Source organism: Chlorocebus sabaeus, chromosome X (genome assembly GCF_047675955.1).
Source record: "Chlorocebus sabaeus isolate Y175 chromosome X, mChlSab1.0.hap1, whole genome shotgun sequence".
NCBI classification, from domain to species: Eukaryota; Metazoa; Chordata; class Mammalia; order Primates; family Cercopithecidae; genus Chlorocebus; species Chlorocebus sabaeus.
In genome coordinates this window covers 105135189-105147731 of record NC_132933.1, presented here as the reverse complement: position 1 = coordinate 105147731, position 12543 = coordinate 105135189, and the positions used below count along the sequence as shown (strand labels likewise).

At 48.4% G+C, this 12543-nt stretch overlaps 1 protein-coding gene across 2 annotated transcripts in view; it reads right to left on the bottom strand.

Annotated features, from left to right (window-relative positions):
• Positions 1 to 10047, bottom strand: part of SYN1 (synapsin I) — a 49086-nt gene extending 39039 nt beyond the window's left edge. Inside the window, exon 1 of one of the 2 annotated variants that reach the window (XM_073013751.1) lies at positions 9430 to 10047. In XM_073013751.1, the coding sequence (XP_072869852.1) occupies positions 9430 to 9806 (377 nt within the window). In that variant the 5' untranslated portion in view covers positions 9807 to 10047. The remainder of the gene's footprint in view (positions 1 to 9429) is intronic. The other variant, XM_073013752.1, reaches the window with a different exon arrangement.
• Between the last annotated feature and the right edge of the window lie 2496 nt (positions 10048 to 12543).

The following is a 12543-nucleotide window of genomic DNA, read 5'->3' as shown; positions in this document are numbered from 1 at the left end:
GGTGAAATACTCCTGGAACATGAGTGATGTCAGGGAAATGGTAACCAGACTTTGGTGACTATTCCCTAAATGCCATTGAGTAGCTGAAGAAAGACCTGACGTGCTCAGGGTGAATTCAAGGCAAAATGTGAAAGCCAGAGGACCTCCGTGACTCCATTTAAGGAAACCCTCATCTCCTGCAGTCAGAGGGCAGACAGAAGGGAGGGCCAGGCTCAGAATTCAATTCTACATGGTGGCGGAGCTTCAGAGAAAGTTGACTTCTCAGGCCCAGCACATCTCCTAGGCCGTGCTCATGTCCCTAATAGGACAGGAGTAGGACTCTGAGATGGGGATATTTGGGCAGATGCAGTAAACACCTTGAACTTACAGACTCACCTGCATCCACTGGGCCTGCTGAAGTAGACTACTCCCCTGAGTTAGAATATAGACCTTCTGCTTAAAGATAATGCAGAGGCCTCAGATGACGCAGGCACTTTGTAAGAGAATGCCTGCCCCCTCAGAGTTTACCTCCCACCTCTCCTCCTGTTAACCAGACCAAAAATTAGGGTGAAATCCTAGTGAAACCTGACTGGACAGGTTCTAGGCTTCCAAAGGTAGGAGATAAATGATCTGTAGAAGAATCTAAAGAATCTGGCTAGTATGTATTGGCAGGGGCTGAGAAGGTATGAAAGAGACTAGATCCTGAGGACAATGGGCGAAGGAGGTAGAACAGGAAGTTGGCACGCTCTCCCAGGATATGGAACTTAAAACCCTGGCGAGGACTCTAGGAAGTGTTACTAACACACTGGTATTTGGAAACCTGGAGTAAACAATGGCCCACACTAAGTGAAGCAAAACTTCCATGGCAGATTGCACAGGGAAGGATTAAAGGGCTCAAAGAAGCAGACATGTTGGAGTAGATATACTACTGAAGTCTGGAAAACCCACCAGCTGATTAAGGCCTGGAGGATACACTCAACTTATGAAATCAATAAGAAATATGCTGGTGAGGGTGGTACCAGTCACGCTGAGAAGCACAGTAGTGGTAAGGTGATAAATGAGTCCTGGCCCAGGTCCTGCTTACAGTGGGTCTGGGGGGTCCAGAGACCCATCCAGTGGTCACTTCCTCAGTTCACAAATGTGTAATTGCAATGGCATACTTTGTAGTTGTCAGAACCCCTACATGGGCTCCTCAGCCTGTGGGGTAAGAGCTATTTCAGTAGGGAAGTCCAAATAGAAGCTTCTAAAATGGTGCATACCCCCATGCCCTGAACAAAACAGTAAACCACAAACAATATTGTATGCATCCTATGGGTGATTATGGAAATCAATGCCACATTGAAAGATCTAAAGGATGCAGGGGTGTTGGTCTCATCTTATCTCCATCGAATTGAGTGGTCTGGCCCCTGGAGAGGTCAGATGGGTCCTGGAGAATGCTTGCAGACTACTGCAAGCACAGTCAAGTAGTACCTTTGCTTGTACCTGCCATACTGGACATGCTGTCATTGTCAGAGCAGATTAATAAGACCTCAGGTACAGCAGGTAGCCACTGACTTGGCAAATGAATTCTTTTCTATTCTGATTAGGAAAAAGGATCAGAAACAGTTCACACTCACGAGACTGATGATAATATTCGTAAATGGTCTTTCATAGGGCTATGCTATCTCTCTCACCTGGTGTCATAATATAGTTCAAAGAAACCTGGACTATCTGGACATCCCATGGAATAGCACACTGGACCACCACATCGATTGCATCATACTGATTGTGTGAGATGAACAAGAGAGGGTTAGCATATTTACCTGGTAAGACACATTCACTCCAGGGGGTGGGGGATAAACCCCACAAAGACTCAGGGGACTGCTGCATTAGTAAAATTTTTAGGAATCCAGTGGTCCAGGTCAGTAAATCAGGACGGCCCCTCCAAAGAATAGGGCAAAGCATTGAATCAAGCACCTTCCACCATGAAGAGGAAAGCACAATACCTAGCAGGCCTCTTCCCGTTCTGGAGGCAGCATATCCCCCACGCACAAATGCTGCTCTGACCCATATTCCAGGCAACATGTAAAGCTACCAGCTTTGTGTGAGGGCCAGAGCAGAAAAGGGCTCTGCAGCAGGTCCAGGCTGTGGTACAAGCAGTCCTGTCATTTAGGCCAGATGATCTGGCAGATCTTATGATGCTGGAGGTGTCAGTAGTGGGGAAAGATGCAGTGAGGAGCTTATGGGAAGCCTGAGTGGGAGGCCCTTGGGGTTCTGGAGCAAAGCCATGCCATCTGCAGCAGAGAATTTTACGCCTTTTGAGAAAGACATCCCATTGAGGTGCTGGGCTCTGATAGAGACAGAATGCTTGACCAGGCACCAAATGATTGTGCATCCAGAAGTTCCCATTATGAGCTGGGTCCTGCTAGGCCTGCCAAATAATAAAGTCAGGTGGGCCCGGCAGTCAGGATTGAGCCCAAGCAGGACCAAGCAAGGTGCATGAGCAGGTAAATAACCCTGATCCCCATGTCTTCCACAACTGTTGTGCTAGTGCCTGTCTCACTAAGGGGACTCCTTAAAACTAGCTGATGAAAGAGGGAAAGGTCTAAGCTTGGTTCACAAATGGGTTGTCTTAGTATGTGGGTGGAAGCCAAAACTGGGCAGTGGTTGCACTGTAACCCAACTGGAATGGCCTTGAAAGACAGTGGCAGAGCTCCCAGTGGGCAGAGCTTCAGGCTGTGCACCTGCTCATCTCCTTTGTGCAGAAAGAGAAGTGCCTCAAGATTAGAATACATATATCCACTTATGGGCAGTGGTAAATGGTTTGGCTGGTTGGTCAGGGGCCTGGAAAGAAAAAGACTGGAAGATCCAGACAAAGAGGTCTGGGATACAGAAATGTGGGCAGACACCTAGGAGTGGGTAAGAAGTGAGGAGTGAGACTGGGCATGGTGGCTCACACCTGTAATCCCAGCACTTTGGGAGGCCGAGGTGGGCAGATCACCTGAGGTCAGGAGTTCAAGACCAGCTTAGCCAACATGGTGAAATCCCATCTCTACTAAAAATACAAAAATTAGCCAGGCGTGGTGATGCACGCCTGTAATCCCAGCTACTCGGGAGGCTGAGGTAGGGGAATCGCTTCAACCCTGGAGGTGGAGGTTGCACTGAGCCGAGATTGCACCACTGCACCAGCCTGGGCGACAGAGTGAGAGTCTCTAAAAAAAAAAAAAAAAAAGAGGAGTGAGGATCTTTGGATCGTGTGTTAACACCCACCAGACAGCATCTGCCATCAGACAGCATCTGCCATGGCGCCATGGAAGTGACACTAGGCTACCAGGTAGACAGCATGAGTCAGCCCGATGATGTCAGCCAGGCTCTAATCAGCCACCTCAGTGCTAGCAGATGGGCACATGAATAAGTGGCAATAGCAGCAGAGAAAGAAGCTATGTGTGGGGGCAGCAGTGTTACTGCTGAATGTCCAACCTGCCAGCAACAGAGACTAATACTGAATCCCTGACATGCCACCATCCCTCCAGAAGGCCAACCAACCACTTTGTGGCAAGCTGATTACATTGGGCCCCTTCCATCCTGCAAAGAGCAGTAATCGATTTTGACTGCAATATTCCATATTTGAGTTTGCCTTTTCTTACTGCAGGACCTCAGCCAGCTCACTGTCTAAGGGCTTACATAACATTTGATCCACCAGCACGAGACCCTGCATAACACTGTATCAAACCAAAGGACACACTTTATAGCAAAGTAAAGGAATGCAAAGCAAAGGAGGTGCAAAAGTGGACCCATGACCATGGAATTAACTGATGGTATTACACACCACGCCACCCAGGAGCTGCTGGCCTGACAAAATGATGGACCAATTTGGTGCAGCCACAGCTAAGACCCCAGGTTGGAGGTGAGACTATGCAAGAATGGGCACTATCCTCCAAAACAGTGTCAACCCTAAATCAATGGCCATTGTAGGTGCTGTGTTTCCTAACAGGTAGAATACACAGGTGTGGGGACACAGAGGTCAGGAAGGAGTGACCCAGCTTACCAGCAATCCCAGTGATCCACTTTTGAAATTGTGCTTCCTGTTCCCTCAGGGCTCTGCAAGGTTAGAGGTCCTGGTTCTCCAAGGGGGAACACTGCTACCAGGGGACACAGCAAGAATCCCATTAAACTGTAAGCTATGATTGCCCTCAGGGCACTTCGGGTTTCTCATGCCGAGGGACATAAAGAGGAGTCATTGTCTTGGCAGGGGACATGACTGACCTTGCTCCTCAGGAGGAGGTAGAGCTGCTGGTATGCAGTGAAGGCAGGGAGGAGTATGTTTGGCACCCAGGGGATCTGCTTGGGCATCTGTTGGTACTCCTTGCTCAACTTTGATAGTAAATGGGCAATGTGGTTGTTTGTACAGCAGCTACAGCCTGAGAAGGGCATGGGGACTAAAGGCTCAGGGATCTCTGCAGGATGGGAGCCACCCAGACCAAGAGAGGTGCTAGCTGAGGGTGGGGGGGAATCTAGAATGTGCAATAGAGGAAGGAGAGGATGAATATCATTTATGACATTGAAATCAACTGCAGCAGCAGAGACTATGGCTCATCTCACTACTGTGCTCTTTCAAGTGTCCCTGAGAAAACAAGACCGATTAGAATTGTGGAAATGCCATTCCCCAATGGGGTGAACTTACTATAAGAAGGAAGTGGATCAGAGCAGTGCAAGGTGTGGACTATATGCTCTCCTCAGATCCTTACCTCCTTGCTCCAGGCCTTTGCATCTATCCCCAGCTTCTGGAATTATCTACTGCTGATGGCTCACAGGTGTCCCTCACTGGGCACTGGCCTCTGCAACAGGGATTTGCCTCACCCAAGATTATGCCTCCTCCCAGGGGGCAGCCTACAGCCAATGACTGATGTAGGAATTCAAAGCCTGGCCACCCCGCTTCAACTGGGACAACTCTGAAGGGTCCTTCCAGTGCCAGAGCTCCCCAGAGGATTGGCTGAGTCCTCTGTTGTGGTTGCATCACAGCTCAACTTTTCCCTCTGCACAATCCTGCTTCCCTCGCCACCTCCCCTACAGGTGTTATTCCCAAGCACTCTCCCCAGTAAATCTCCTGCACGCAAATCTCAGAGTCTCGGGGTCTGCTTCCAGGGAAATCTATCTGAGAAAAGAAGCCACAGTAAGAAATAAAGCTTATATAACCCACTATATATGTATTTGCATAATAACCCATCCTATATATGTAATATATATTACATAAGACACATATGTTGTACAGCAAATATGAGGATATAGAATGTCTTATATATTATGTAACATATAAAATGTTGTATATTATATATTATGTGTATATGTATTTAGAATATATATAAATACATATGCATAATTGGAATTAAAGTTTCAATAGATAATTATCTTTACTATGGGTAATGCATTCTGATTTTTCTACGCTATTTTATTTCATTTCATGAAGAAGAACATATACATGTGGATGTATTATGTACTGTAAAGCCGTTATATAACACATGTATTATATACTGTATGTCATATATAATATACATTATAGATTGTATATCTTAATGAAATAACATTATGTTTTGCTAAACAACAACTCCATTTACTATGTGCAATATGATCTGTTATTCTCTATTTTTATTTATCCTACTTCATGGAGAAAGTGAATTGTTGGTCATAAGCCAATAGGTGACCCATAGTTTGAGAAACACTGGACAGCCGGGCACGGTGGCTCACGCCTGTAATCCCAGCACTCTGGGAGGCCGAGGCAGGTGGATCACAAGGTCAGGAGTTCGAGACCAGCCTGACCAACATGGTGAAACCCCATCTCTACTAAAAATACAAAAATTAGCCAGGCATGGTGGCACGCACCTGTAGTCCCAGCTACTCAGGAGGCTTGCTTGAACCCAGGAGGCGGAGGCTGCAGTGAGCTGAGATCGAGCCAGTACACTCCAGCCTGGGCGACAGAGCAAGACTCCGTTTCAAAAAAAAAAAAAAAAAAAAAAAAAAAGAGGGAGAAAAACACAGGACAAAATTATCCACAAAATGAGGGAGATGAGTCTCAACTTAAGAGTTTTCAACTTTAAACCACAGAGGAATTGAGACCCAGGAAGGAATGAGGGTGGTGAGGTTTGGTGGGAAAGGTGTCAGACTGTATTTGGGTGTACATTCCATCACAGCATTTGCACAACTCCTCCTTTATTCGGGGCTGAAATCCCTGAAGCTTGTGTGGTTCTGAGTGTCTGCAAGTTGGTGAAACAAGTCTCTGTTCCCCATACTGAGCCTGGCGTACATACATAGGCTCTCTCCCTTTGTCTACCCCACCCCACATATAGTAGACACTAAATAAATATTTGTTAGATTGCCTGGAAGAAAAGACTGGAAGGGATGCTGGGATAAAGGGGGGCTTCTGAGATGCAGAAGGGGAAGGGATGGACCGTTCACTGAATTCAGCAGGTGCTCAATAAATGTTTTCCGGACAAAGAAAAAATGGAAAACATTGGATTTGTGATTATGAAAAGGGGAAGGAACTTGTCACTATTCCATAGATAATAAATGCTTGACGGAAAGAAGGAAGCAGCCGCAAAGGACCTGTGTGGAGGGCTGGAGTGGAGACGGGAAGTCTAAAGGAGGGTGGTTACCTACATCCAGCAGAGGTCTCATTGATGTTTGCTGACTTCAATGGAGCAAACTTAACCAGGAAGATAACACGTTGGTGAGTGGACGTTGGTGAAGGAATTACAGCACGTGCTCCATAAATGCTTTACAGATTGATAGAGAAAAAAGCAGAGAAGCCTGCTGCAGGGATGATAATGTGGCTGCTTGAAAATAATAGAGTAAGAGATTAATAAGTGTTTTCTGGACTAATTCGGGGAGAAAAAGGCAGCTGGGGAGATGGCTACTAAGTGGAGGAAGAGGCCTAGCTAGAATAAATGGAAAACAGCACACATTGCGAGCTTTCAGGATTGTGTTGTGTAAAAGGCAGGATGGAGATTGTTGAAGGGGAAATTAGAACTGCAAGAAGGGGAAAAGAGGCATTTAATGCAGGGTTCTTAGTAGTATACGATAAATGCTCATTAAATGATTGTGGGGTTGCGTGGAAGAAAAGGTATAGCAAGGCAAGCTGGCAATTGAGGATTTCAAGCATGCCTGCATTTAGAAAAAAAAGAAGGAAGGGGAGCTGAAGAAGGGTTATTCCTAGTATATTATGGTGAATAATAAATGCCTCCCACACTTTCATGGAAAGGATTCAATAAATATCTGTAGAATGAATAAATTGCTGTGAATAGAGAGAAAGGCTACTGGGTAAAGGCTCGTGGGGGGGAGGTAATCTGACCAGTAAACAGCTGGTACTCAATACATTTAGGCTGAAGTAGAACCCTGGAGAGAGAGCTCTTGAGGCAGGGGCAGGGATTTCTAGAGACTTGGAAATAGGAAGTTGAAAGTGACTTACACGGTAAGTGCTCAGTAAGTGTTTACTTAAACAGTAAAACTATTAAGTAAACAGTAAACTTAGTAAATTTACTAAATTTATTTAGTAAATGTAGTAAATTAAGTAAACAGTAAAACTATTAAGTAAAAGTTTTTACTTAAATAAGTGTTACTTAAATAGACTAAAAGCCCTTTGGGGGGATGGAATTAAAGTTGGTAGAGGGAATCCTAGGGGTATTGAAGGGAGTGGGAAAGGGGTGATCATTATAAACTCAGCTCTGGATTTATCACAGGAAAGGACCTTGGGAGAGGCCTTGTGATTGGAGCAGGCTCTCTTAGGGGTAAGGAAGAAGAACGTACTCCCCAAAACAACAGGTCCTGCATACGTGCTCACTGGAGCTACTGTAAAGAAAACAATTCTGGGGAGGAGGTGTGAATATACAGAACACACAGAAGGCACTCCATAAATGCTCAGGGGAGCCATTGAAGGAAAAGGTCTTTGGGGGAGGATGATTAGAATGGAGCACGTGGCAGACAAGGAATAAATACTCACTGGATCCACTAGAAGAAAAGGCCTTTGGGGAGTGGGGCTGGGGATGGACATATAATCACCTGATCAATGCTCACTGCATCCTTGAAGGAAAAGCCCTCTGGGGAGGGGAAATAGGAGTGCAGAAAGTTGATCTATGGGAGCTTCATTCTTCATCCATAAGAGAAAAGGCTTTTGTGAAGAAGGCACACAATCAGGTACACAGTAGGTGCTCCATAAATACTCCAAGGAGTGATTAAAAGAAAAAGTCGTTGGAAAGAGTGACTGGAATGGTACACACAGCAAGTGTAAGATATCTGAACACTGTATTAACTGGAGGCACAGGCCTTTATGGAGGGGTCTCAGGTTGTGTCATGCAGAAAGTGCTCAATACATGCAGACTGAAGCCACCGGAGGAAAGGGTATTGGAGAAAGGGTTTGAAGGTGGGGTATACAGCAGGCACCACTCAATGCATGCTTGCTGAATACACTGGAGGAAAGAACTTTTAGAGAAGGCTCACACTGCAGGCAGTTGATAAATGCTAGATGGATCCACCAAAGGAAAGGTCTTTGAAGAAGTAGCTGGAGAACGGGGGATACAAGAGGCACTCAATAAATGTTTTCTAGACACACTGTAGGGAAAGGTCTTTGAGGAGACAGTCTGAAGATGAGTCACACACAAAACCGCTCATGGAACTCACTGGAGGAAAATGATTTGTTTGAGAAGGGGTTTGGAGGTGGGGCACGTGTCAGGCACTTAACAAATGCTTCCTAGATCCTTTGGAGAAAAGGTCCTCAGGGAGAGAGCTTGGAGTTGGGGCACAGAGAAGGCATCCAATCAAAACTCACAGAATCCATGAAAGGCAAAGCTTTTGGAGAAAAGCTGGGGTGGGATACACAGCAGGTACTCAATGTTTACTAAAGAGTTTAAAAGGGCTTTAAGGACGGAGCTGGGGTGGGACACATAGCATAGACTGGACACATGCTCATAAGACCCATTAGAGAAGGCCTTAGGGCAAGGGTTGAGGACAACAGGACAGTATCAGGCTCTCAAAAAATGCTCACAAAGTTCATTGAAATCAAAGGCCTTGGGGAAGGGCTCTTGGATGAGGCATACTGCAGGTACTAGATAAGTGCTCACAAGATCCATTAGAGGACAAGGCCTATGGGGCAAGGGTTGGGAAGGGTAGGCAGGACACGTTCGGTTTTTGAAGGCTCATAGGATACACTGAAGCCAAAGACTTTTGGGGGAGGCGGAGTAGGGAACAGGTACACAGCGGGTGCCCGATAATTGCTCCCTGGATCCATCAAGGTTTAAGGGGCGAAGGGGGGGCGACAAGGGCGGGGCACAGAGGAAGCATCCAGCTTAATAATTTAAAGGAAAAAGATTTAGGTGAGAGGGCAGGTGCCAGGCACACAAGCGGCGCTCGATAATTGCTCATTTGCAGAGGAACGATCTGGGGGACCCAGGCCCACGGGAGACGTCCACGGCAGTGGCTTACCAGTCGGTGTGCGGCTCGTCGATGACCAGCAGCACCCTGGAGGCGGCGCCCCCGCGGCCTGCACCCCCAGAGCCGCCGCCCACCTGCTCGCTGAAGGTGGCAGCTGCTGCCGCCGTGGTCTGCTTGACCGCGTTGGACAGCGACGAGAAGAAGCCACCGCCCCCCGAGGACCCGGGGCTAGGGGCGGCCGGAGAGGCCGCGGGGGCGACCCCGGAGGACCTCTCAGCAGTGGCGGTCCCGGGACCGGGCGTGGCTCCGGGGCTGTGGGCACCGGGCGGCGGCGGGGGTGGCTGCGGACGCTGCAGGTCTGTCATGTACCCATTCGGCAGATTGGCCATAAAGTTGCTGTCCGACAGGCGGCGCCGCAGGTAGTTCATGGCTGCGGCTTGGGGCAGGGGGTCCTAGGGGTGGTCTGGCCAGGAGCCGCGGGGGCGGACTGCGCGGTGCCCAGGAGCACAGCTGCGCTCTCAGGCACGACACGACTCCTCCGCTGCCCACCGCAGACTGAGGCAGCGCTGAGTCGCCGGCGCCGCAGCGCGGATGGTCGCGCCCGTGCCCCCCTATCTCGCGCCTCGCATGGTGCGGTCCGGCTGGGCCGGCGGCGGCGCGGACGCGACCAAGGTGGCCGGGAAGGGGAGTTTGCGGGGGATCGGCGAGTGACGTCAGCGCGCCTTCAGTGCTGAGGCGGCGGTGGCGCTCGCCGCCAGGCGGGGGCGAAGGCGCTGTCCGCGGTGCTGAAGCTGGCAATGCGCACGCGCCTCGCCGCATCCTGTTTCCCCTCCCCCTTTCTGATAGGGGATGCGCAATTTGGGGAATGGGGGTTGGGTGCTTGTCCAGAGGGTCGGGGTCGGTCATCAGGTAGGCACCCCCACTCCGCCTCATCCTGGTCCTAGCACCCACTCGCACTCATACACAGGGCCCTCCGCAAATACTCGGTTTGTAGTGTTGATATTCAACTCAGAAGGCAGTTTTTGGGGGGAGGGGGCAATGGAAGCACACTCAGAGACACGAAAGTAGAGAAATAACCCCCTCACAGAGGGGGGTGAGGTCACACGCAGTGCCCGTGGGGAGATTAGTCTCCCACGTCCACACAGGCTCAGCTAGGCAGAGAGAGGGGGCGTCGTAGACAGCATCAGACAAGCGGAGGTGGACACTTGGGTGGTGTACACACCCTTGCCCAAGGTGGCAAGGGGGGCTTGGAGGCACACAAGAAATGACACACATATAAACACACACAAAAGTGAGGAAACATACAAGGGCATGTACAGACAGAGAACACACGCCAGTCTAGGTATACATACAGACATACAAGTCCAGGGTAACACATATGGGCATATTACATACACGTATGCATACATCCATACACACACATACACAGGCAACACACTGACACACAGAGACCCAGGGAAACTCATATGAGAATACGCTCGCAAACAAAACACATTTCCACCGATGATCATGGAGAAACCTAGATTTGCAACACAGACATTCTCTGCAGCCCCAGCCCTGGTGCATGTCCACCCCCACACCAGAACACACTTGGTATATACGCCACCATCCCTTTGCTCTGGACACAGCCAAAACCCATGATAACCACGATGTCATCAGTGCCCATGGCTGTCTCCCCCTGCACCCAAGAACTTTCCACAGAGGCAGGCCCATCCCATGGTGCACACACAGTAGGTACCAAATAATGTTTGCATATAAGCAAATGAGGTAGTCCAAGCAGAGGTGGGATATGGGAACGTGTCAAATCTTTATGATTCTGACTACAATAAAATCACTAATTCATAATCATTTGTTCACTGTTTGTACCAAACTGTTAACTAAGCTGTTTACATGCATCATTTCATCCAACCCTCACAACAATCCAATGGGGTGGATAATATAATTTCTATTTTATAGATGAAGGAATACAAGAACTCCAATTAATTCCCAAAGGGTCATGTTCACTTTATGATCAATATATTTTTTTCTTTTAAGAATGTGCCAGGAAGAGAAAACATCCAGTGCCAATGCGGCTGGAGCAAGCTGAAGGGGATTGTGGTAGCAGGGGCCAGATTGGGTAGGACCTTGTCCATAGTGAGCAGTGATGGTGGACTAGGAGAGGTGGCAGAAGATAGGCAAGAAGTAAGTAGATTTGGAGTCTCTTTTGCCTGCAGAATTTTCAGGTGAATCATCCACTTATTCATTTGTTCATCCTTTATTCATTAAATCATTAGCTGGTTTAAACAAGGCAGTAATAGTGTGGGTCTGGAGACACAGTGCCTGGGTTCAAGTGGGGTCTCCACCATACACTTGGGAAAGTGACTTAATCTTTCTGAGATTTGGTTTCCTCATCTGTAAAAAGGGTACATCTCTAACCCACCTCTAAGGAGAGGGGTAGGAAGGGGGCAACCTCCGTACCTTTGCATGTGCTGTAACTTCTGCCAGGAATGCCCTCTCCTTCCCTTTCTCGAGGGCTGCCTTTGGCCACTGTCTGCAGGAACCCCTCACTTCCAGGTCTCAGATTCCATCCCCTCCTCCTCTAGGCTTCCACAGTACCCAAGTCAAACATTTCCCAAACCATCCGCTACTCCCTCCTCCAACCCAGCCAGCTTCAGTCCCACCTCTAGGCCTTTGATTTGGCCTCTCTTTCCTCCTCCCTTCAGGATTCCTTCTCTGGCATTCCAAATCCCAGTGTTCCCCAGATGGGGATCTCCCCGCAAATCAGATATTTTCCAATGTCTTGAAGTATGTGCTCCCTGGTTTTTTGCCCAGTAACGGAAGCAAACAAGCTGTGCAGGGTGCGGTGCCCTCTTTGGAGACAGGAACAGCTGCAGGTCTACAGATCCTTCTGGCTCCTTTAGGTCTGAATTCAGGTTCCTCAGGAAACTATCTCCAGGCTGCGCCTCTTCCTAGGGTCCCCATTCCTAGGTTCCTAGTACTTGTGGCCCTAGCACCATTTCCTTTTTCCAGTTGGCTCAATGTCTAGAAATTAATTTTTTGTAGATTGTTTTGTAAAGGAATGAGGATTCACCTCAGGAGTGCCTCAGTTCACTAAGGCAAAGGTGAGGCTCCCCCAAACTGTCTCCATCTTCTTCAGCAGGAATAGGCATACAAAAGGGGCCCCAA